We start from the raw sequence: 25,014 nt of genomic DNA on the forward strand, positions 1-25,014 counted from the left end.
GGGACAAAAAGTAAACAAATATAAAATATAATGGCAGGTGTTGATAAGCGTTCTGAAGAAAGATAAAGCATTTTAAGAGAAAGGAGACACTTTAAGGGAACAAGGGAGGACCTCTCTGAAATGACATTTGAACAGAAAGGTGGAGAAGTAAGAGTATCTCTGAGAATGTTTGGAAAGGAGTGTCCCTGAGAGAACAAGTTCACAACCCCTGAGACAAGAGGATGCTTTGGTATACTTAAGGAAAGCAAGAAGGCCAGTGTGCCTAGGCCACAATATGCAAGGGGTGAGTGGTAGATGAAGAGAGGTAACAAGAGCCAGGTACAGCAGGCGGTGTAGGACTTTTCATTCTCTTCTAAGTGAGATGAGAAGATATTGGAGGGTTTTAAGAGGGGAAGTGATGTGACCTTATTTATGCTTAAAGACATCCTGGCTACTATTTGTAGGATTGACATAGTGGAGCACAAATGGATGCAAGGAGACAAGTCCAAAAGATAACTGATGTTGCAAGTTTGGAGTAGGATGGTAGTGGTTAGAGTTCATACTTGGGAATATGTTTTAATATTTTAATATGTCTTAAAAGTAGCTCACAGAACTTGCTGATAGATTGGAATATGGGTTGAAAAAGAAAAAATAAGGGTGATTTTTAAACTTTCAGATTATACTTTAGACTACAAGTGTAAGACTTTGATTGTAACAATACCTGAAACTAGCCTTCTCTAAAATCCCAATTTCAAGCACCTTCTCTTAGTTAGTACCCTCAATCCAACATTCTTTCATCCTCTGAGGATTGTCAGTCTGTCAGTTTTTTCCACTGTTCTTCACTCACTTGTGTCTTCTCTCCTTACCCAGGCTAGATTCCACTTGAGGTTGATTACTATAATCCCTTCTTTCCATACATCTCTAACGAGCACCTTGTGTGCTCCCTCAGTCATACTCACCTGGCAAAACCTAACAAACTGGCTAACTCCAGCTTTCTGCCTACTCTGGGTCTCCACCAAGCACTTGAACGTGATAAGAGAAAAATGATACAACCATTTTGACTACTCTACTTTAAATTTAAGACCACCAGCCCCAATCGATTCCTTAGCAAACTCCAAGATGACTATTTCACAACTCCTTTTTCTTCACACCTCCAATGCTTACTACTCTCTCCTCACTCTCATTTCTTGACTTTGTTTCCTATTTCACCACGAAATTAAGAAAAATACTTTATCTTTCCACCATTGCATCTGCTGTCTGCATCTATACTGCCATATCCCTTGTATTCCAATCTGTCACAATGGATGAATCATTCCTACTTCTGTCTGTGGCCAGCATTTGTCCTGGATCTCTTTCCCTCTCATGAACTTTGCACCTGCATTTATTTCCCCTCTCTCTTCTTATATTAATCATTTTTTAAAATGTATTGGATCATTTAAGTCAGAACCCAAACACATCTTTCATCTTAAAAACAAAAATACCTTCCCTTATCCCACTTCTCAAGCTGCCTTTCTATTTCTGTGCTCCTCTTTATGCAGGGTTCCTCAGAAGGTTTTCCATACTCTCACTCTCTCTATTCTTTTTACTCATTTTTGACTCCTAAACCCTCTGTAATTAGGCTACATGCCTTCCGCCCCACTGTGAAGGTGTTTATCAGAGTCACCAACTCAACACTGCCAAATCTAATAGTTTTCAAATCTTTTTTAAATTATCCAATAAAATTTGATGTAAGTATTGCCTCCTCCTTGAAATACTTTCTTCACTTGGTTTCTGGGACACAATAGAGAACCTGTTTGTGATCATCCTCGTTTTCCTGACCCTAAATGTTTGAGTGCCCCAAGGCAATACTATCTTGTCTCTATCTCTGCTGCCAGGGTGATCTCATTCAAGAGTCATCCGTATGTGCCGATGACTCTCAAATTTGTATCTCCAGCCCTGACCTGTCACATAAGCTCTAGACTTACACAATGAACTGCCACTCATCTCCTCCCCTTGGATGCGTAGTAGGTATCTCAAGTTTAACATACCTCAAACTAATATCTTGATTTTCATTCCTCCAACCTATTTCTTCTCCTTCTTTCCACATTTCAATACATGGTACCACCATTCACCCAATTGTTCATTTGTCCTAATAAATGAACCAGGTTCATTTTTTCCCTCTGTATTTATGGTCAAGATTTAGTAAGCACCTTACTCTATCTAGAACACACTAATAGGTAGTGCTGATAAGGAGAGATTAGAAAATAGAGACCGTCTTTGAGGAATTTATAGTCTGTTGAAAGAAGAGAGATACCCAAAAAGCATGAATAATGATTTAAGCAAGATTAATTAATTAAGGTCATTTCCACATTTGATTATTTTGAGACATTCTCCCTTGACTAGGAGGAGTTGGTGAAGCACAGTAAATGAAAATACTTTTTTTCTGTATTTTTGCTTTTTTCTGTAGGGGATCCAGGTACACCTAAACTGTTTATATTTTGCTATCTCTAAAGAGAATAGCAAAAAAAGAAAAACCTATTCGTTAAATAGCTTCTTAATATGAAGGCCTTGGGCCACATATTGTGTCCTTATAAAAGATTATGTGACCCACTGTCTGTCTTCAAGAAACATGACAGTAGAGGTAAGGAGATGAAACATGACAGGTGAAATAACCAAAGATACAAGGCATAATACAGAAATCAACTTTCCTTCTGAAGAGGATGCACTGTAGACTGTTACGATCAAGAAAGGCAGAATTTAAAGTACAGATGATTAACTCTGATAATAATGTAAGTGGAACCTTGGTTTCTTATTATGCCCTGTAGTGAATACCTGGTAAATCTAACTCATGCATACCCAAAGGAAATTGGTCTATATTCTGTATTTGGGAGGTAGAAAAGAAAACAAGTGGTAGAAATTACTGACCTAGGTTGTATTATTCTGGAGAGGCTTATAGAAGCAGTGAGTATTTGGGGGATTTGAAAAAGAAACTGGACAAGATTTGTCAAAGAAAAAATTTGTTGGAGGTAAGTATTCTGGGGGGAAATACATATGCAGTTTGGGAGTGGTATTTAACAATAACAACAAAATGTTGTTAAAAATTTGTTTTAAGGAACCAGAAATGTAGCTAACAAAATTTTTACGTGATAATCTTTGTTCATAGATTTTGTACTCTAGGTACTATAGGCATATACTACATGAAATCATTTGTTACATGTTTCATTCTTCTAGAAATGGGAGATGTACTAAGTATGGTTCAATAATGGTTCACAGTAGTAAGAATTTATTGTGTAATTACTTTGTGCCTAGTATTTTGTTCTACCCAGCCAGAGACTGAAATGTGGATTCCATAAACACTTTGGATAGGTTACTCAATTTTCTGAGATTTAGTTTCCATTTTTGTTTATAGCTGTCTCCCCTGCCTCTGATATCTCCTGGTACATGGTAGGTACTTGATATAGAAAGAGAGAGAGGGAAGAAAGTCATTTGAGTGGATCAAGTAAAATTATATATACATAAAGGGTCTGGGATATAATAGGTGCACAGTAAGTTCCTATTTGACTTTGTGTCTGCCCTCATTTCTTAGCACAGGTCCTAGCTTATATAATAGAAGGCACTTAATAAAAGCTACTTGAATTAATTCATTTTTCCTTCAACCAGCAAATATTCATTAAACACCTGTAATATGCTAGACGCTGGGAAGAGAGCAGTAAACAAAACAAAGAAATCTCTGCCCCAGTGGAACTTGGTCTTGTGGAAGGAGGCAGACAAGTAAACAGATAATTATATGCTATGTCTGGTGGTGATAAGTGCTATGAGGAAGGTTATGGCAGAGTAAGGAGGTGGAGGTGTTACAAAAAGAGAGTGCTAAAGGTTAGTGATATAGAGTGGTCAGGGAATGTCTCCTATAAGTGACATTTCGGCAAACACCTGAGGGAAGTAAGGAGAGAGCCATGCAAGTTTCTAGAAAAAGAGTTTCTGGGCAGAAAGAGAAGCAAATGCAAAAGACCTGAGGCAGGAAAGTACTTGGCATGTTTAAGAAGGTCCATGGAGGTCTGTGTGTCTGTAACAGCATAGGCAGGGAGAATAGTAGAAATGAAGTCGAAGAAGTAGCAGGAAGCCAGATTATGTGGAATCCTGTAAGGAAGTTGTAAGGACCTTGCCTTTTACTGTGAGATGAGAAGCTATGGGAACTGGAGAACTTTGAGGAGTGACATGATCTGACTTTCAAAGGATCATCCTAGCTGCTATGTAGAAAATGAATTAGAGAGTGACCAGCATGGAAGCAGAGACCACTTACAAGGCTTTGATATTAGTCCAGAGAGAAATATTGGTACCTTGGACTTGGTAATACTGGAGGAGGTGGGGAGAAGTGGTTGGATTGTGGGTATATTTCAGAGGTGGAGCTGACATAATACGCTGATGGATAGATATTAAAGAGAGGAGTCAAGGATATTTCCAAGGTTTTTGTACTAAGCAATTGGGAGAATGGACTTACCATTTAATGAGATGGAAAACTGCATGAGGAACAGGTTTGTTGGGAACTTCAAGAGTCCTGTATAGGAACTGCTAAGTTTTAGAGGTCTATAAAAGCCTGGAGGTCAGAAACAGAGTAGAATAGTGGTTACCAGGGGCTGTGGAGAAGATGGGGAGTTATTATTCAATAGATATAAAATTTCAATAATATAAAATTATTAAGATCAAGAGATCTGCTGTACAACATTGTACCTATAGAATGATGGTTACCAGAGGCTGGGAAGGATAGTGGGGGAGTAGGGGGAGAAGGAGGAGTGGGGATGGCTAATGGGTACAAAAATGTAGTTCAATAGAATGAATAAGATGTAGTATTTGATAGCACAACAGGGTGACATCAACAATAATTTGTTGTCTAGTTTAAAAACAACTAAAAGTATAATTGGATTGTTTGTAACACAAAGAAAGCATAAATAGTGGATACCCCATTTACCCTGATGTGATTATTATGCATGGTATGCCTGTATCAAAATATCTCATATACTCCATAAATATATAACCTACTATGTACCCACAACAATTTAAAAAAAATTTTTCTTTTTAAATAGTTTATTATTATTATTATTATTATTATTATTGTAGAGACAGGGTCTCGCTGTTGCCCAGGCTGGTCTCAAGCTCCTGGTTTCAAGTGATCCTCCTGCCTTGGTCTCCTAAAGTGCTGGGATTACAGTTGTGAGCTACCATGCCCGGCCAAAAATTAAAAATTAAAAAAAAACTACAAAAAAAAATATTGTGTGGTACACATAAAAATTTAAGAAGGTTAGAAAAAAGAAACAAGGAATCAGTCATGGGTCCCACGAAAGCTTAATTGAATGAGAATCTGCATTTTAACAAGATCCCCAGGTGTTTGGAATGCATATTCCAGGCTAAAATCACTAGCCTGAAAAGCACCAGTTAACAGGATGACTTCGGGATACTTTAATTTGCTCTGTAATCAGTCTGTAAGTGTAAGTAAGGGGGAGGCAGTGTATTTAATATTGTGTTAGATTGAATATCCTCTATATAGATCTATCATAGATATAATTATCTTAGAAAATGAAAGTGAGTCATTTTAATATAATTTCTGCCCTTTTTTAAATCTATTAGTTTCCATAACTCTTTGTAAAATCCTATAATTTTGATGATTTTAAAAAAAAAAATTGGAGGTCAGGGCAGAAATCAACAATGGAGATATAATTTAGGGCAGGGGTCCCCAACCCCCCAACGCCAGGGCCTGGTCCATGGCCTTTTAGGAACTGGGCTGCACAGCAGGAGGTGAGCAGCAGGCGAGCATTACTGCCTGAGCTCCGCCTACTGTCATATCAGCTGGGGCATTAGATTCTCATAGGAGCACAAACACTATTGCGAACTGCACATACAAGGGATCTAGGTTGTGTGCTCCTTATGAGAATCTAATGTCTGATCATCTGAGGTGGAACAGTTTCATGTTGAAACCACCCACCAAGCCCCAGTCTGTGGAAAAATTGTCTTCCATGAAACCAGCCAAGTCCTTGGTGCCAAAAGGTTAGGGACTGCTGATTTAGGGAGTCATCAGGGTGCAGAGACTATAAAAAGCCATAAAACTGGATGAGATCACAAATTGAATGAGTAAAAATAATGAATTTGTCTACAAACTCAACCCTTGAATATTCCAACATTAACAAAACAGGAATAGAAAAGAGAATTGGCAAAAGAGGCTGAGACAAAGCAACCAATGAGATAGGAGGAGAACCAGGAGAAAGGTGTGTGGGTGGATGAATGGGTAAGTGAGTGAGCAAACTAACAGACAAACTAAGCAAGTTTCATAAGCCCTCTGGGGATCAGTCTATTTGCCATTACTTTTAATAGCAAAAACCACAATTGTTTTTGCACCAACCTAATACAAAACAGGGATGAGAGTGATATTACTACCTCCTTTGTAGGGTTACTGTGAAGATTATAAATAATGTATATATTGGGTTACTGTGAAGATCATAAATAATGTATATATACCATCTATTATAGCAACTAATGCATAGAAAGTACTCAAAAATTAATAGCCATTTTTATTATAAAATTAAACAACTAGAAAACATAAGTGCAGTTTTTTTAATTAAATAAAGGTTGAGTGCACTTATCTAGAAATCCAGAATGCTCCAAAATCTGCAACTTTTTGAGCACCAACATGATGCTCAAAAGAAATGGTCATTTTGGAGCATTTCTGATTTCAGATTTTAGGATTAAGGATGCTTAATCCATATGTATCTATAACACAGATATTTCAAAATCTCCCCAAAATAGAAGTCTGAAGCACTTCTGGTCCCAGGCATTCTGGATAAGATATACTCAACCTATACTGAAAATGTTGGAGGACTCAAGAGAAGGTAAAAATCGGTATGACTCAGGGTATTAGGGAAGTCTTTATGGAAGAGAAACTTGACCTAAACTTCAAAATGGATTTTCATAGAGGCAAGTTGAGGCATTCCAGGTGCTGAGATGAACAAAAACTCGGAAATGCACTTGAGGATAGTGTGATGGTACAGTGAAGAGATGTTTCTGATCAAATGAAACCTCATCACAGGCATGAAATCACTTGAAGTCTGTTTTTTGTTGTTTAGTTTTACTTGGAAGCTAACCTTTTTTTTTTTTTTTTTTTTTTGCTCCTACAATACAAACCCCAGTAGATATTACAAGACTGGCCAGTTGCATTGTACCATCTTCACTCACTCTAGTAGCCTCGATTGATGATGGGTTTTGCATTTGTGCCATCAGGTTTTACCACCGTTGAGGGATGTGACAAATCGACCTGAAGTTGGCTCAACTGTGAGAAATAAGCTGGTGCGCCTCATGACACATGTTGACCTTGGAGTCAAGCAAATTGCTGCTGAATTCCTTTTTGTCCTTTGCAAAGAGAGAGGTAGGTTAAACTCTCTTTGCCTCTGCCTTTTATCTTTCAGAGGGAATTCGAGAAATTTAATGGATAGTGTTAGTACTGGTCATCTCATTCCATTCTTTCCAAAGCTTACTGTCTGTTCTATTAGGCTAAGGAGTTAATAAAAATTAATAGCCAAAAACATTTTTTATACGCTTCCGAATTCATTGAGACATGCAAAGACAGATACATTACCAAACACACTCACGTTTAAAGTTTGCCTTCTGTATCCTTAACCCAGCCTTCATCTTAATGGGGCAGGACTTAGAGCCATTATGAAAAGTTGCTTCAGTAATTCAGGGGTTACTATTTTAATAAGCAGGCACAAGTCTAGGTTAGTTCCTCTTTTTAATTCCTCTTGGAATTAAAGCTATAGGAGTTTTGGTTTCTTTACTAAGTTTTCCAATCAGTAGTTACTGAATGTGAGCTATATAATATACTGAATAGAAGTTTTTAAAATGCATAATACCCTTGAGACAAAGTTAAGATAGTGGTAGAGAGAAATTTGAAAATAACTGTACTACAATGTAATAAATACTACTCTCTCAGTATATATAAAGTGATTGTCTACTGAGATAGATCCAACAATTAAAGATATTTTCTAAAATTATATGGATTACTCTGCAAAAGGCAAGTTTTCCAAACAAGGAACTTTGATTACTCAGTTATTCTTATTTTTACTTCTTCTACTTTGTAAATCCGCTAGTATAAAATCCCATCTAGGCAGATCTATATTCTACTGGGGTACTTTAAAAAAGTAAGATAGATAATTTGGAGATGGAAAAGTTCACTCCTCTTAAAATCTTAAGTCAATTGTTATTCTTAAACTTCATTTCTGATGTATTGATCCAACCACTTAAGTTCACATTAAGATGGTATATTAGTAACCTAATTTGATCATTATCATAATGATTATGAATTGAGAGGTATCATGTGCCTGACATTCTATGTATAATCTCATTTAATTCTCATAATGATCCTGTAAGGTAAATATTATATTTCGATTTCATAAATGAAGCAACCTGCCACCTGAGAGCCTTTCAATAACATGTCACACAGTTGCTGAGGGCAGGAGCCCAAATTTGGGTCCTGTCTTTTCTTTCTGCCATATTTCCTCTCATAATAATTATATTAGCTATTATTATAGACTGTTTAGCATCTGTTCTTTTAGGCAATTTACTTCTTCTTTAATGATTTTGAAAAAAGATTGATTTAGCATCTTGGAATTAAGTGATTAGCATAGTGCCTTGCACATAGTTATCTGTAAATATTGGCTGAATTGATTTGAGATCAGAAATGATCTGTTTTTTAAAGTATAATTATACATGTATATGCATAAATCCAAAATCACACATATGTGTATCTATTCATTTTAAAAGGTTTGTCAAAATATATACCAAAATATTATTTATTGTTACCTCTGAGTAATAAGAGTACTGGTGATTTTTTTAGTTGTCTGTATGATTTTTCTATAATGAACATGTATTTTTTGTATACCTTTAAAAAGTTTTAAAATGGGGAAGAATAAAGTTTATTTCTCCTGTAATTACATACCTAAGTGTATATCTAAATATATAAATCTAAATAAATAATTACATATCTAAATAATTTCTAAATATAATCACATTACCGATGAGTGAGTGTCATAGCAAATATGGTAATTATGGTAATTGCATTTATAAGTGAATTTTGTTAACTTTTTAAATTTGAAATGGTTGGTTTTGTTCCCCCTTAGATCCAGTGTTTAGTTTCATAGTCCTAACTTTGAGCCCAAAGCTAACCTCCATTAGCAGATAATATATTTTTAATTTGACCTCAACAATTCTGCATTATAATCTTTTTTTTTTTTTTCCCTAGACAGAGTCTTGCTCTGTCACCCAGGCTGGAGTGCAGTGGTGCAATCTCAGCTCACTGCAACCTCCGCCTCCCAGGTTCAAGCGATTCTCCTGCCTCAGCCTCCTGAGTAGCTGGGACTACAGGCACGTGCCACCATGCCTGGCTAATTTTTGGATTTTTAGTAGAGACGGGGTTTCACCATATTGGCCAGGATGGTCTCGAACTCCTGTCCTTGTGATCTGCCTATCTTGGCCTCCCAAAGTGCTGGGATTACAGGTGTGAGCCACCGCACCTGGCCTATAATCATTTTTTCCTTCCAATTTGATTATAAGTTTAGTAATGTATTCTTCTGGAATAAACAGACTTCGTTCAACAAATGTTTTTGAGCTAGACCCTGGGATTACAGAGGTATATAAGATAAACAATATTTCTGCCCATGTATTACTTATTTTTTTATTTAAGGGTCACAGACGCAAATGCCTACAGTATCAGGCTGGTAATAAAAGTAAGTCAGGTGGACTAGATGTAAGATGACAAATGAAAGTTGACACTTGGCTCACTGATGTGGAGACAATTGGCTGGGATGGGGAGACAAAGAGACTATGGGAGATTATAAAGAGGATGTTGCTACTCTTTAGCAGCAACTGATGGTTCCCATGAAGGAACATGTGGCCAGTGTTAGCAGATGTTCCATGTTTTCCGGAGAAGCTCTCTGTTTTTAAATGTTGTCAACTAGTTCAAATTTAAAACCTTCTGGCCAGAAAAGAAGAAAATGTCTGAGTTTACCTTCAGCTTAAAAGTAATCAGATTTTGGAATTTGGGTTTGGAGGTAGACTATTAAAATAAAATAAAATTCAAATAACTTTTCAGAATGTCTGAACTGTCTCTTATCTTAAGGATATGCCAAGGAAATTTGAAAGTGAAGGCATCTTGATCAAGGCTCAAAGGTCAGACCACTAAGTAGAGACAGACAGCAAGCAACAGTTACAATGGGTTAGGAATACAGAGACTGCATTAAGAAAGAGGGCGTGGGCGCGGGGGCTCATGCCTGAAATCCCAGCACTTTGGGAGGCCGAGGCAGGCAGATCATGAGGTCAGGAGATCGAGACCATCCTCGCCAACATGGTGAAACCCCCTCTCTACTAAAAATACAAAAATTAGCTGGACGTGGTTATCTTCTGGTCCCCATTCTCATTTCACATTGCTCCCTGAGTAATCTCATCCTCTCCCTTGGCTTCTGTTTGCACAAATTCCCAAATCTATGTATCTTCAGCCCCAACTTTTCTTCTGAACCCTAGTCATATTTATCCACTTGCTTACTGGACCTCTCTGCCTGAGTGTCTCACTGGTACCTCAGACTCATGTCTAAAGTTGAATTTATGATCTTCATCCCCATGCCCTTCAACCTTTTCATTATCCTTCTATCACTTTCTCTGCAAACAGCACCATTGTCTGTTTAGTTCCTAAAACCAGAAACTTAGGAGTTACCTTAGATTCCTTCTTTACCTGTAGAAGTCATAATCACCACATCTATAGATTCTACCTCCTGTTAAATATATTTTATTTATTTCCCCCATTCTGTTCCCACACCACCATCTTAGTACAAGCCCTTAAAATTATTTTAACTATTAATAAGCTATTAAAATATCTCATGTCTCTGTTTCTAGTCAGATTTTCTTCAGTTTGTCTTCCACATGGTTAACAGAGGGATTGGTGTAAAATACAAATATAATTTTGTCATTCCCCTCATATAAAACTTTAAGTGATTCTCTGTTGCCTGCATGGTAAAATCCAAATTTTACCTCCACAGAGTCTCTGTGTAGTGTATTTGAAATCTATTCCCCTGTTATGCTCCATGCTTAGTCATACTAAATTATTTATTCTTGCCTGATTATACTGCACCATTTCTTGGCATATCTCCATGGATTGGCAGATGCTGTTCCTTTTGTGAGGAATGCTTTTCCTCATCTTTGTTACCATGGCGAACTTTACTTATCCTTGAAGACGAACTTAAGCATCATCTCTGTGAAGACCTTCCAGGCAGAGTTCATCATTTTCTCCTTTGTGCCATTTTTTCTTCTCTGTTGTTAATACTTTTGACATTTGCTGTGTTGTAACTCTTTATTTGTTGAACTTATATTCTAGACACTGAGTTTCCTTTAGGTCAGAGATCGTGTCCTACTCATCTTTGGATCCCCAGTGCTTAACAGATAGCAGGTGCCCCATAAATGTTTAATAAAATAGCAAATGTTTGTGCTCTCTATAAATTCAGGCTGGTGAATACAGGGTCCCATTTAAAGGAGTAATTTCCGTGCACTATGATAAGTGCCCTAAGAGAGAAATGTGCCAGGTACTATGGCAACCTGAAAGAGGGAGTGCTTGGGGGTGTGGAGGAGATCAGAGAAAGCCTTCACAGAAGAGGACAAAGAAATAGGAAGTAGCCTTGAATGTATAGAAAAGAGACTAGTTTAAGGTGTGAGGAATCTTTAGGAGACAAATTTGGAAAAGACAGTGGAGGCCAGAAAACGAGCCCTTTTAGGCCCTGTTTTGGAATTTGAGCTTAGTTTTTAAGGGAAGACATTAGAAATTTTATTCAGGAAGGTTGTAAAATCCTATTTTTACAAAGATATTTTGGGCAGTTGTGTGGAATAAGAAATGGAGTGTGAGACTGGAAATAAGGACACAAAGACGAAGCCACTAGTTGAGTCTTCTAAAAGTTACAGCATTTGACTAGAAGGAAAAGGATTTTCACAGAGAAGGGGGAATGGTCTCTGGGTAGAAGCTGGTTCTTGACATTCTTTGTTCTTGGTAAAAGAGCAAAAACGTATTGCTTTTGTTTTAGAGTGTGTTAGAACCCACATTTGTTTAACTGTCTGTATCATTACCATTGCAGTTCTGACTTTGCACAGTGCTGCCGTGGTTGGTTTCCTCTGTTCATAGTGCCCTCTAGCATACCGGTAAAATAGTGGTGAAATATTTCTCGCAACTTTCTGACTGAATGCTGAATTGTTTCGTTTAGGCAGCATTTTCATGTAACTGTATGGATAATTACTATGCAAGGAACAAATATATTTGTGCGTTTCCTTTTTATTTTAGAACCACCCAGAAAATCTTTTGTTTGCCCTAGCAGCTCACCTTAACATCCAAGTGCAGTCAGTTTTCCATTTACTACTTTCCCAGTATAAAATAAGATATTATATGGTGTATTTGAAAACAGACTTAAAAGTAGCTAGAAACACTGCTTCAGTGCTTCTCACTGTGAGGATTTCGTATTTCATTTGTCTCACCTTCTCTACCCCCAATTTTTGGATATTTTATCCTGTTAACAGAAGTTCATGTGATTTGAAAACTCTTGGCTGTACCCTTTATCTACTCTGAAGGCAAACTATGTCTTAAGTCACCTTTGTAACCTACACTGCCTGTCACAGAGTTAGCACATAAAGTTTGTTCCAGTGAAAGAGGAGTTGACATGATTTTCATAAAATTGCTAGGGGCTTTTACTGTTAACTGGCTTCCAGAGAGATTTTCTACATAAGAGAACAGTTATTTAGTATTCTGTTTACTTCTATTTAACCTATTTTGGCTTTTCATAACCTTTACATTTTTAAACTCTTTTAATTTTTAGCCATTTTGTGTCTTTTTTTATTATTGTTATTTTGTCTTTAAGTATATTCATTTAAACATTTATTCATATCTGAATTTAGAGTGTCCTAATTGTAATGAGTATTTCTTTTCTGGATCCACTACATCTCCTTGTTTGTTAAAAATAAGCTTTATCAGTAATGCTTACAATGATAACATCACCTACTATCTGTAAGGTACTTTGTGTGGGTTTAGATCTGTGATCCTTTGCCTTCAGTGGCTTTGTGTCTGACCTGTCATTAAGAAAATGTCTGACCTTCATGAATATTAAGAATACCTATATACACTGACCACTCATTTCTTCTGCTAGTACTTTTTAAGGATTCCTTCATTTATCTAAAGCGCTACATCTTGGGGAGGCACTGATACCAAGAGAGCATATCAGACTTACTCAGAGGGCTTACCCCACCCTCATTCAATAATTCTAATAGGATTCTATCCAGCACCCACTGAGGATTATTACAGACAGACCACAGTTACCAATAGGTTTTAAGATTGAAAATGACTGGTTTCAACATCATTTAATATACTCATTAGCCCATGTTTCCTTTTGCACAAATTTCACCAGTTTGCTGTATTATTTGAAAGCAGGACGTCCTTTATTTATCCCCATACCACCTATTTACAGTGTCATGAGAAGGACCCTCTAGTTCAGGTATTTGAAAATGTAACAGTCAACTCTATCCTAGAATACATTTATCCTATCCATATCCTCCATGATTTTATACTCTGATCATATATACCCACTTTTCTTACCTATTTTCCTTTCCACCAACCCTTTCAGTTCCCCAGTCATTTTAATTACCTTTTTCTGAATCTTCTCCAGCTCTATTTTGTCTTTTTTGAGGTAAGTGATCTGAATTACAGATGTAGATTTTACTATGGCTTTATACATGGATAAGAGTGTATGTTATGTTATGTTTCCTACAGTTGCCTTTCAGATGACATTTTAACAACATTCTGTTAAAGACCTTCAGTAAATTTTCTCAATTCTTATCTTTTGATTAAATATTGTGATGTTTACCTTGAAATTGTACCTGAAGAAAATTAAATACTGCTAAACAAAGCTGCCAGTTATTGTTTAGTATCTTCCTTAAAGGTGTTTAGAAATCACTAAAAACATTACTACAGTGCAAGTATCCCTTGCAAAAGTTGTATGTGTCTGCTTACCTTAAGAGAGACATCACCTGACCCTGTTGGCAGGATAATACTTACAGAGAACCTGAACCAAACTTTTCATTAGACTTCTTTTTTTAAAAAAAAAAAAAAACTAAGATAATTCTAAAATGATCATTTTACCCACTCTTCTCAGAGAAAAAGAATGACTGTTTACTTCGTTTTAGATACTTTTCATGCTTTGCATATATTAACTTGTGAGGTAGATAGTTACTATTCTATTTCTACGGAATAGAAAACTAGGATAAAACTGCAAAATATCTTACCCAAGGTCAACCAGTTAGTAATTGGTAGAGCCATTATTGAAATCCAGCCAGTCTAACTCCTGGGTCTGCCTTCTTAATGGGCTTCACGTGCCTATATATGGTTACTGACTTTTTATTTTAAAAAAGCAATAAGTTATAGCCTATGCTATTTGCTAATATCCTTCCTTAAGTTTTCTTATTTCTTACTCCCTTTTCCTCCAATTCCAACAAAGAATGAGAGAGAGATTTTACATTATGTGCCATATTGCTAAAATCCCAATCTTTCACTCTATCTAGTTTCTTATCATTTCTCCAAAACTGGATTTTTAAATAGTAAGATCTGAGATCAGAAGCTTGAAGCGTGACCCTTACCAAAGGTCTGGCAGTCACAGAGGCCCCACTTTTGCCATAAAGTGTGTTCAGAACAGCTCTGTTTTGGTTTCTGATACCTCAAAAAAGGCTCTTAGTCCCCAGAGCCTATGGGAAAATTTGTAAGTAGTTCAGTGTAACCACTACCCTACCACATTTTGAAAATCTCTCAATTTAAAGGTTTACTGCCATAGCGTCTGTCTTCAATGTTCCTGTGTTGGTGAGTGGTTGATGATGATGGTGAAGACCCAAGGATTCCTATCTAAAACCTTATTCTGTTTTTGCAGTGGATAGTCTGCTGAAATACACTGGCTATGGGAATGCTGCAGGACTGTTGGCGGCCAGGGGCCTCTTGGCTGGAGGAAGAGGAGATAATTGGTACTCAGAGGACGAGGACACAGACACTGAAGAATACAAAAATGCAAAACCAAAGTATAGTATCAAATTTCTTTTCACCTAAGTATGGCTGTGTCTTTGAGTTTGTTATTTGCCTTTTACTTCCTTTGTCTTTCATTTTCTTTTCTCTTGTGGATTTGGAAGCTTTCCATTTAATGGTGTTTTTAGAGGCAGTTTCATAGCTAGTGCCTTAGAGAGTGACTTCAAGTGATGGAGGAAAGCTAATAATGCAGAAATGATATTTTCAACATGCTTATTATCTTCTCCCAAGTACTAAGAGAGCTGGTGTGTTTAGATTGTACTGAAAAAGTGTTATTGCTTACTATTTGCTTTCCTTTCCATAGGTTGAGATTTTATAAGGTATAACCAAGACCACTTATTTAAGTCGATGATTTGATGCTTAGTCTTTCTCAGAAATCTAAATGTAGGTTCTGATCCTCCCTCTTGCATAAAAGCCTTTATAAGTCAATAAAATAGTGCAACAAGACACATTAATATCAAAAGAAAAGAAGCCTGGCTTCACAGTGAATTTTAATCAAACAAACATATGGAGACTCATCTTCTAACAGATACATAAGTGCAATAAGTAGGCAAACCAGAGACTCTGTGAAGTCTTCTCTGAGTCAGTGCTTACAAATTAAAGACACTATAATTATTCTCTTTTATCCCACGATAAAGCACCTCTCCTTCCTCCTATTCCCTCTCCATCCTTTCCATCCCGCTCGTAACCGTCAACCCATGTAAATTCTTAGTTTCCGCTTATTAGGAGTTATTTGAGCTGTGTTTTTTCTGGGTTCCATTTGAAGATTTCCATCTGAAAATTGGAAAAGCATGCTCTTTCCTTTTGACATGGTGACATTGACATGCTGTGCTTTCTGCTGGCCATCTTCTAGAGTGTGATGTGAATCATGCAGTAGGTGATCAAGGATAGACTATCTGCGAAGTCAGATACTTTTCAAAAACATACATTGTGCCGTGCCTTGTTGACATGCAAGTAATGGGTTGTCAGAAGGTGAAAGAAATGATCAGTTCCCAATTAGACAGGACATATATGGCCTGTTTCTTGGCAAATCAGATCTGAGTAGGTAATGTTACTTTTAGCATCCCTGATGCCGTCAGCCTCAGTAGGATCTTATAGAGTGTGTCCTAGAAATAGAGGTTTTGGGGGGAAAGCTGGCAGTGACTCTAAGCACTATTTTCTTAAGACTGCCACCATTTAGATATTATCAATTGGCTATCTATGACAAGTATTTGAAGCTAAGATAGAAGAATCTTGCTTCTTTCTTTCCCTAATTACAGAAGTCATCATTCTAAATTAGTCTTACTAGCTTTTTTCATTCTACAAACTATTTCCTTATCAGTTTAATATTGATATCTCTTTATTTGAGCCATTAAAATATACCTCTTGAGAAATTTCATATTTCTAAATGAAAGTAGCAATTACATTAGGCATTTCTTACATCCCAGGATGTGTGAACACATTCAGCTATGATCTAAAACTCATGAGTACTCATAGATGGTTGATATCTTTGCATCTCAATGTGTATTGTTAATTTTGTTTAGTAGAGAACTTCTGTAATGGTAGTGGTCATATATATAGCAAGCACCAGAATGCTACTATAACAGTAGGAAAATAGAATTATGTTACATTGCAGAAGTGATGTTAGATTTCAGGAAGTACTTTCTGTTGAAATCAACAGCCACATTAGTATTGTTACTGTCTTGGCTGTCTGTCATGGAAAGTTTCTGTACTTAAGCCTTACATCCCTAATTATAATCTTCAGCCTTTGGACTTTGCGTATAATATTCATAGGAATGGTATGTTTGTGTAGTCAGAATAGTCACCGTTGTGAAATTTTGTTGTATTTCTTAAACACTGCTCATTATAAGTATAAATGTGTGTTTTTCAAGTAACATCACATCTCCCCCCTTCTGATAGGTTCGCATCTGTTTTTCTCTTAAATTTTCCTTCTTTAAAGTGAAAAAGTGTGAGATATTTAATGTTACTTTAAAATATTTGTTCAAATGATCTCTATGGAAGTGGTGGTAAACAAAGTCCTTTGCAAGCAGGAGTACCCTTTGCATTCTGTGGAGCGATCCACAGAGCTCAAAGAACTTGTTTCCTAAAAACTGTTGTAAAAAATTTTTTACCAATCAAGCTTATAAAATCAGCATCTGAAAGGATTGCTTACTCCCCTACCCCCGAATACCATTCACCAGTCAGAGTTCCCAAGATCTCAGTCTGCTTTTCTTGTGATGCATTTATTCACAACAGTTGCTACTGTTGGCAGAAGCAGAGAACTTACTCTTCATCCAGTTGTCTCTAGTCCCATTGTCAAAACTTTAAGTGGATTCTGATTAATGCACCAAGGTAACCTGTAATCCTTTACTGGAATCTGAAACCAAGAATTGTATGGAGCTTACATTCAGGCTATGGTAGACAGTTAATATCACAACAAAGCCTTTTGTGTCAAAATAAATGTATTTAATGGACTGGAAATGGCTTTCTGCAATTAGCACACTTAGAGAAAATACACTCATAGAATTGAGTTACATGCCACATAAATTTTTGGTATATGTCTAGCCAGGTTTGTTGAAAGTTTTCAGATAAACTTTAGTCCTGTGTCAAAATTCTAACTTTTATACCTGTGTCAAATTCTAACTTTATACCTGTGTCAAATTCTAACTTTTATACCTGTGTCAAAATTCTAACTTTTATACCTGTTTCTTTTATGCCTCTGAGAATGGAGGTCCCTTGACTATAAAGGTGATATAACTGGCTGGTATGGTTTGTACATTATTCTAGACATCAATTGAAAGATGTGTGTCTAATGACATTTGTCTCCTTTTAGACGACTGGCTTTCACAGGGTGCATAGGCATCTAGAGGCCCAAAGAGGTGCCTTTAAAAGACTGCTTTGTGGAGGGATAGGAGGAACAGATGGCCAAAAGTGAGCAGAACCCTAGGGAAACTCCTTGCACACTTAACACACCACACTAGTTCATAATCAGATCCAAAAGCTTAAAATCATTGTACTAATAAACGCAGGGGTGTTTCCTTCTTAACCATATTTTTCTTAGCTCTAGCTATGCCACCAGCTGTATAAACAGTTTCTTCAGCACAAGGCAAGATACTTTTTCTTTTATTTGTCAAGATTTTGCTATGCTGCTTCAGTCAAGGCTTTTTATAGTTGTCGCGTTATATTGGGCCTTATAAATTTCTTTATTTTTAATATTAAATATTTATTGAAGTAAGTGACCCAGAAACCAGGACATGAGGGTTTTTCTCTTTGCCCATTTTGGGCTGTGATGACATATTTATGTACAATAGCATTTCTAGGAACTAGAACCTATTACTGTAAGCAGTCATAGAACGTATCTAAATTCAGAGTTCTAAAAGACCAGAGGTAAAAGAGGCCAGTGTATTAGCTTAACTACAGTACTGAGCTTTGCTCCAGTGTTTATTTGCTATAGATTCACAATTGTCAGTTTTCTATATCCTTTATGTCAAGGTTATTACTCTTAAACGGCCTGACATGGGAAATATTTAAAAAGCACTATAATTTAAAAAGGCATTTTGAGGCCTTTTTTGTTTTATTGCCTAGATGCAATTTGGTATTCCTGTATGTATGTATATTCAGTATGTATATATTTATGTGGCTAATACATGGTAGATACATAGTAAATATCAGATAAGTAAATGAAAGAATGAACCATATTATACTGGTTATTTGCATTGCAAATGTAATGCAAAAACCTGAATTAGGATGTGCTTTCATAATTTACCCTACTTCTTTTATGTAGAATCAGTGTGTCATTTATATGATAATTCTCAAATTACTGGAGACATTTTGAGAAACTGGTATCTCTTCAAAATATATCTGAATTTAAAGCAAACGCCACAAAACCACCTATTTGTTGCATGGTTTTTTCAATGAAGATTACACGTGCATCTCCATAGTAAGGATTTGACTGAATAGAGTAACTTACCTCCTGGATCATCCGAGGCCTTCTGTGTTGCCTATTTCTCCACAAGTGGTTCACAAATGCTAGTAACAATAGCTGGTATTTATTGAGTGCTTAACATGTGCCAGGCACTTTTCTAAGAACTAGACAAATATTATATAATCTTCACAACAATCCTTTGAGATAGAATTAGTCTCATTTTATAGACGAGAAAACTAAAGGCAATGATTCGAGTAATTTGTCCAGGGCAAACAGTTCATAAGTGGTCAGGCGGCCTGACTCTAGAGCTTGCGGTTTTTGGGAATTTTGTTGTTGTTTTTTGAGGTAGGGAAAGCAAGTTTTATTGTGCTCTTCACTCTGCCTTTTTACTTTGGGGATACAATATGTAACATCAGATTTACCATTTTAGTCAGTTTTAAGTGAACAAATTTGTAGCATTAAGTACATTTACACTGTTGTGCAACCATCACCACTATCTCTCTTCAGAAGTTTTTCCTTGTCCCCAATGAAACTCTGTACACATTCCCCTCCTTCTAGCTCCTGGTAACCACCATTTTACTTTCTGTCTCTATAGAATCTAAGAATGTCTATAAGTGGAATCATATACAATATTTCTCCTTTTGTGACTGGCTCGTGTCACTTAGAATAATGTCTTTAAGATTTGTTCATGTTGTGGCACATGTCAAAGTTTCAGCTGAATAATATTCCGTCATATGTATATACATTTTATATACACCTTTTGGTTGTTGTGAATAATGCTGGTGAACATGTGTCTACCAATATCTGTCAAGTCCCTGCTTTCAGCTCTCTTGCGTGTACACCCAGAAGTGCTGTATCACGTGGTAGATAGTTCTTGTGTTTAATTTTGTGGCCAGCCTGCCATACCATTTTACATAGCAACTGCACCATTTTATATTCCCATCAGCAGTGTACAAGGGTTCCCTTTTCTCCACATCCTCACAACACTTACTAGTATTATTTTTTCTGGGGCGGTTTGTCTTTGTGATTTTTAGTAATAGCCATCCTAATAGGAGTGAAGTCAGAGCTTATTTTAACTTCTGCTATATTCTATTTCAAAGCCAATCAAAGAGAGAAATGAGTTTGCCCTTCAGATAGCTTCCCTGTTCTCAGAGCATCTAGAAAACAAAAGAAAGAAAATGTATCTGTGTATATACTCTGATATCCCTGAAAACACAAAAATCCATTTGATTCATTCTAAATTGGTATTCACATACATCTGTCAGGTAGTTCTGGTCCTAGCTTCATAATACATTCTGAATCTAATTACCCTTTTTATTTGCCATCGCTGCTACCACTGTGGTCCAAGCTAAAATCTCTCTCTCCAGGATCATTTTAATAGCCTTCTCACGGGCCTTGTTGCTTCTACCTTTGTTCCTCTTCATTTTGTTCTCAACACAACTGTCAGTGGGATCCTTATAATATGTAAATCAGACTAGTCAGCTGTTCAGATGTCCTCACAGTGGTATACTTGCACCCTTTCTTGCTATACTATTGCCACACTGACCTCTTTACTATGTGTCAGGCTCTGCAGACACATTCCTGCCTGAGGCCTTTCTATTGACTGCTGTTCCTTCTGCCTAGAATGCCTGTCCTCCAGATAGCTGCCATCTCTCTCTCATTCCCTCACCGCCTTCGAGTCTTTACTCAGGTATCACCTGTTCTGTGCCCTTGTTAACAGTTGCTGCACTCCTGCCTTTACCACTCCATATCATACTTCTTTACATTGTTCTTTTTTTCTCACAGTGCTATTCACCTTCTGACATTCCATATAACTTACTCATTCATTAAGTCTGTTTTCTCCTCCAAAAAGTAAGCTCCAAGAGGGAAGAGGGGTTTTGGTTTTGGTTTTGGTTTTGGTCTGTTTTTGTTCATGTAGATGTGCCCAGCACACAGTAGGCAGTCAGTAAATTGTTTTGTTTTGTTTTGGTTTGGTTTGGTTTTGGTTTGAGACGGAGTCTCACTCTGTCGCCCAGGCTGGAGTGCAGTGGCGCAATCTCGGTTCACTGCAAGCTCCACCGCCTCCCGGGTTCACGCCATTCTCCTGCGTCAGCCTCCCGAGAAGCTGGGACTACAGGCACCCGCCACCACACCCGGCTAATTTTTTTGTATTTTTAGTAGAGACAGGGTTTCACCATGTTCGCCAGGATGGTCTCAATCCCTGACCTCGTGATCTGCCCGACTCGGCCTCCCAAAGTGCTGGGATTACAGGCGTGAGCCACCGCGCCCGGCCGGCAGTCAGTGAATTTTTGTTGGATGAATGAATTTTTTGAGTCAGTCAGCCCCTCCTCGGCATTAGGATACCAAGAAAATCGAGTTCCCTTTCCTCATCAAGCTCGACATCTAGTTGAGGAATGGGAGCCAGGGAATGGAATTCAAGAAAATTCAGATATGGTAAATTTCCATTTTGTTCTTTATATTGTTTCTTGGGGGAGCAATGTATTCTGGGTTTTTCCCCCCTGGAAAGTTGTTTTAGTTTCATTTGCATATAACATCTCCTTTCCCACCCGCCTGTCCCCTTCTTTCCTGGTCTTGGCCTTTTCCTAAAAACCCTAATCCCTTTCGTAGAGGTTGCAAATTGTCTGGATTTAGCCCACAAGTATGTTTTGTTTGGCTTGCCCCATATACTATTGGTTATTTGGTTTGTGGTTTTGCTTTTTTGTTTTACACAGTGCTTCTTAAAATAACTTAATTACTTACCAACATTTAGAATTCAGATATTTTAGATGAAAATCTTGATTTCTAACTTCTTTTGAAAAACTGGAAGTTCTGGTAACATAGGGCCTCCATGCTACATGGCAACCAACTGATGGAACTGAGTAGCTGTGGTTTCCTTCATACGAGGTATAAGCTCCTTTGGTTTGACAGCTTATCCTATTCACTTATCTTACCTGTCCAACTCCTGTAGGTTGACTTTAGAGTTCCTTTTTTAACCAGAATGCTTTGAATAAATTTAAGCCACACATTGTAGAGATTGAAGTTAATTTTCATATAGCTGAATTAAGTTTTAATGGATCTTTTTTGTTAAATGACCTAGTACTATTGATGTTGGCCAAAAGTAACAAAAATTTGAAGAAAGAGCAAAAGACTTGAAATACAGTTCAGGTTTTATACCTGCATTCATTTGTCCATACCTTTTTAGTGTGTCTTAATCCTTTTGTCTCCAGGCCCATAGCTGCTGTCAGTTCATATAATAGTCTTATACAAAATTTGTGATGAAATACCACAGATAAGAATTTAGACACTTCTTGTCACCTAATTGGAAGTCATAAATAGTAGGATTAGAGTGCTACGAAAATGGGACAGGGGAGCAGAGACAAGGTGGAGGAGATCATGATAAATATAATTACCCAATGAAATGTCCGCCACAATTAGTGTTCTTAAAGCATCTTAAGACTCCAAGTTTTGGAATGAAATAAAAGTAACTCCAGAATTTCATAGTGTTAAGATCTTGAAACCTGAACTGTGGCATCTCAGACTGTACTATTTGAGGTTGTAAAGGTGTCAGGTATTTGTTCCACCAAAAGTAAACTATTTTATGAAATCTCACATCTTTGTTGTCATGGCGACTATTACTTGTTTTCTCTTCCTTTCTGGGTAGGGAGACTACATGAGACTCTGGTTTGAAGTGGGGAGTGGGAGGAGAGACAGTGTTTGTCTGCCTTCTGCCACAGCACCCTGGCATTTTCCCCATAATAGAGTGGTACACTGTACTTCAGTGCCCTAACTTGTGTTTTCTGTGGCATTGTTTACATTCTCCGGAATATCCAGGGGGAAAATGTCTTTTTGAAGGGAAAAATGAAACCCAAATCCCTAGAGTGACTGGAGGGTTGGAATGTTTTACTCCCTGGGTAAAAAAAAATGAGTTCTTACTCTGTAAGAATGGCTGCTGCTTTTATGCTCAGATAGCAAAGAATTGTGTTACTTTAGTAGCTAATTTCAGAGCAAACCATTATATCATTTTAGCAGCCAGGGGACTTGAGGTCACCTTATGGAAAACAGACTTAATTTTCACTAAGCTCTTAAGAGAACCAAGAAAACCATCACATTGTGTCCTAATCTAGGAATTCATATAGTGACTTTGTATGCTGTGGTGCCCACAATACCACATAGCTTACCAGTGTGTCCTCCTGATGCTTTTTTTTCCCTGAAGCCTGTGATCATGTGTGCAAATGTCATTATATCCTAAAAGTGCCTACGGGCCTGATTTTTCAAATCACAGCTCCATTGAATTTGAGGAGAGAAGCCATCTCTCAAGAGGCAAATAAGCATGATCTACATAGTTAATCCATCTACCTACCCGTATACTTTCTTCTGAGGCCTGATTTTCTTTGCTTGGGAAGTGGTATGTATCTATAATAAGCACCTTTATTCATTTATAAGACTAGTTGTTTTTTTAATTTAACAGGGGGCAGAAGAGAAACCAGTGAAAAGAGATGTGTTATATATATGCCTGAGCAAATAATGGATGGGTGGTCAGTTGTATTTTCAGTGTGGCATCTGGATACGTCTCCATAGTTCTCAGAAGCCTTTTCTGGGTCTTCTTTGTTCTTGACTTTTAGGAAATACGATGACCCATTCAGCATTTTTGTTGATGGCCTCTAACTGGAGGCCTTTTTCTCTTCTTTCATGAGCACCTGAAAACAGAGAAAATAGCACACAATGAGTGTCTAAAGCAGGTACTCTAGACACACACACACACACACACACACCCCGATTTAGTTGGTCTAAGGTGAGGCCCAAGCTTTTTTTTTTTTTTTGAGATGGAGTCTCGCTCTGTCGCCCAAGCTTTTTTTTAAAGTTTCTCAAGTGATTCTAATGTACAGCCAAAGCTAGAAATAAATGACAAGGGTATGGGTTTTCAGGTTGCCCCAGAACCTTTGAAAGTACCTTAAGAGGAAACAAGTGGGTAGGGGACAAATAAAGGGACTCTACACCCATCTACTTAACTATTCCCATCTCCTTTTTGCCTGAGCAGTTCACTTTTGTCTATTTTATATATTGGGTTTCTAATGGGGGAAAATTTTTTTTTAAGCATGACTCTAGATGTAGGTCTTATGCAAGAATGGCAAGATAGGTTTTGAATCAGGTTTTCGAGGGTGTTGAGCACTGAATCCTTCCATAAGAATCAGTATGTCATGCAGCCTCTGAGGAAGGTAGAAAAGAAAAGTAAATCTAATAGTAATAGATAACAGTATGTAGTAAGCTAGCCTTTACCCCAAATGAGAAAAGCGCTGGTCAGTAAAGAAAGTAACTTGCCCAACCGAAAGTCTCAAACAGGGTTTTGCAAGCTGGCTACCAGAAGATTTAATTAATCACTGTGTCTTTGTCTTGGCCAGTATCTTTTTTTTTTTTTTTTTTTAATTTAAACTGGGCACTGTTTTCCAGTTGATCCCAATCTCCCAACACTCCACATTATGTATATTTGACCCACTCACTCACTTGCTTATCTTAAACGCCTGGCTTCTGAAAGCATTTATGTTCATAGACCCTAGAAGGCAATTTATTAGCAATTGCTATTTGCAGGAATATTTAATTTGATCATTAAAAACAAACTATCCCCGTTAGGTGCCATGGCTCATGGCTGTAATCGCAGCACTTCAGGAGGCTGAGGCAGGAGGAACACTTGAGCTCAGGAGTTTGAGACTAGCCAAGCCAATATGGTGAAACCCCATCTCTACTAAAAATACAAACATTAGCCAGGCATGGTGACACGTGCCTGTAATCCCAGCCACCCTGGAGGTTGAGGTAGGAGAATCACTTAAACCGGGAGGCGGAGGTTGCAGTGAGCCGAGATTGTGCGACTGCACTCCAACGTGGGTGACAGAGCGAGACTCCATCAAAACAAACAAAAACAAAAAAACAATATGTACTTGGCTGGTATAAGATACTGTAATCTCTTGTCTGCTTCTCCAGAAAAATGTTTGTTGTAGATATTTAGGAGCCATTTAAAGAGTTATCTTTTATTTCCTGTCCTCAAAAA

At 37.4% G+C, this 25,014-nt stretch overlaps 1 protein-coding gene across 15 annotated transcripts in view; it reads left to right on the plus strand.

The window, feature by feature from the left end:
* Positions 1 to 25,014, plus strand: part of RIC8B (RIC8 guanine nucleotide exchange factor B) — a 116,388-nt gene that overhangs the window by 72,237 nt on the left and 19,137 nt on the right. For 14 of the 15 annotated variants that reach the window (XR_003121726.1, XR_003121727.1, XR_003121725.1 and 11 more), the window contains 2 exons: positions 7,225 to 7,369; positions 14,940 to 15,084. Coding sequence is in view for 10 of the 15 variants with exons in the window: in XM_025401168.1 (XP_025256953.1) it covers positions 7,225 to 7,369; positions 14,940 to 15,084 (290 nt within the window). In the remaining 5 variants the exon portion in view is untranslated. Of the gene's footprint in view, positions 1 to 7,224; positions 7,370 to 14,939; positions 15,085 to 23,253; positions 23,377 to 25,014 lie in introns of all 15 variants that reach the window. The other variant, XR_003121729.1, reaches the window with a different exon arrangement.

This window comes from Theropithecus gelada, chromosome 11 (assembly GCF_003255815.1).
Source record: "Theropithecus gelada isolate Dixy chromosome 11, Tgel_1.0, whole genome shotgun sequence".
Lineage (NCBI taxonomy): Eukaryota > Metazoa > Chordata > Mammalia > Primates > Cercopithecidae > Theropithecus > Theropithecus gelada.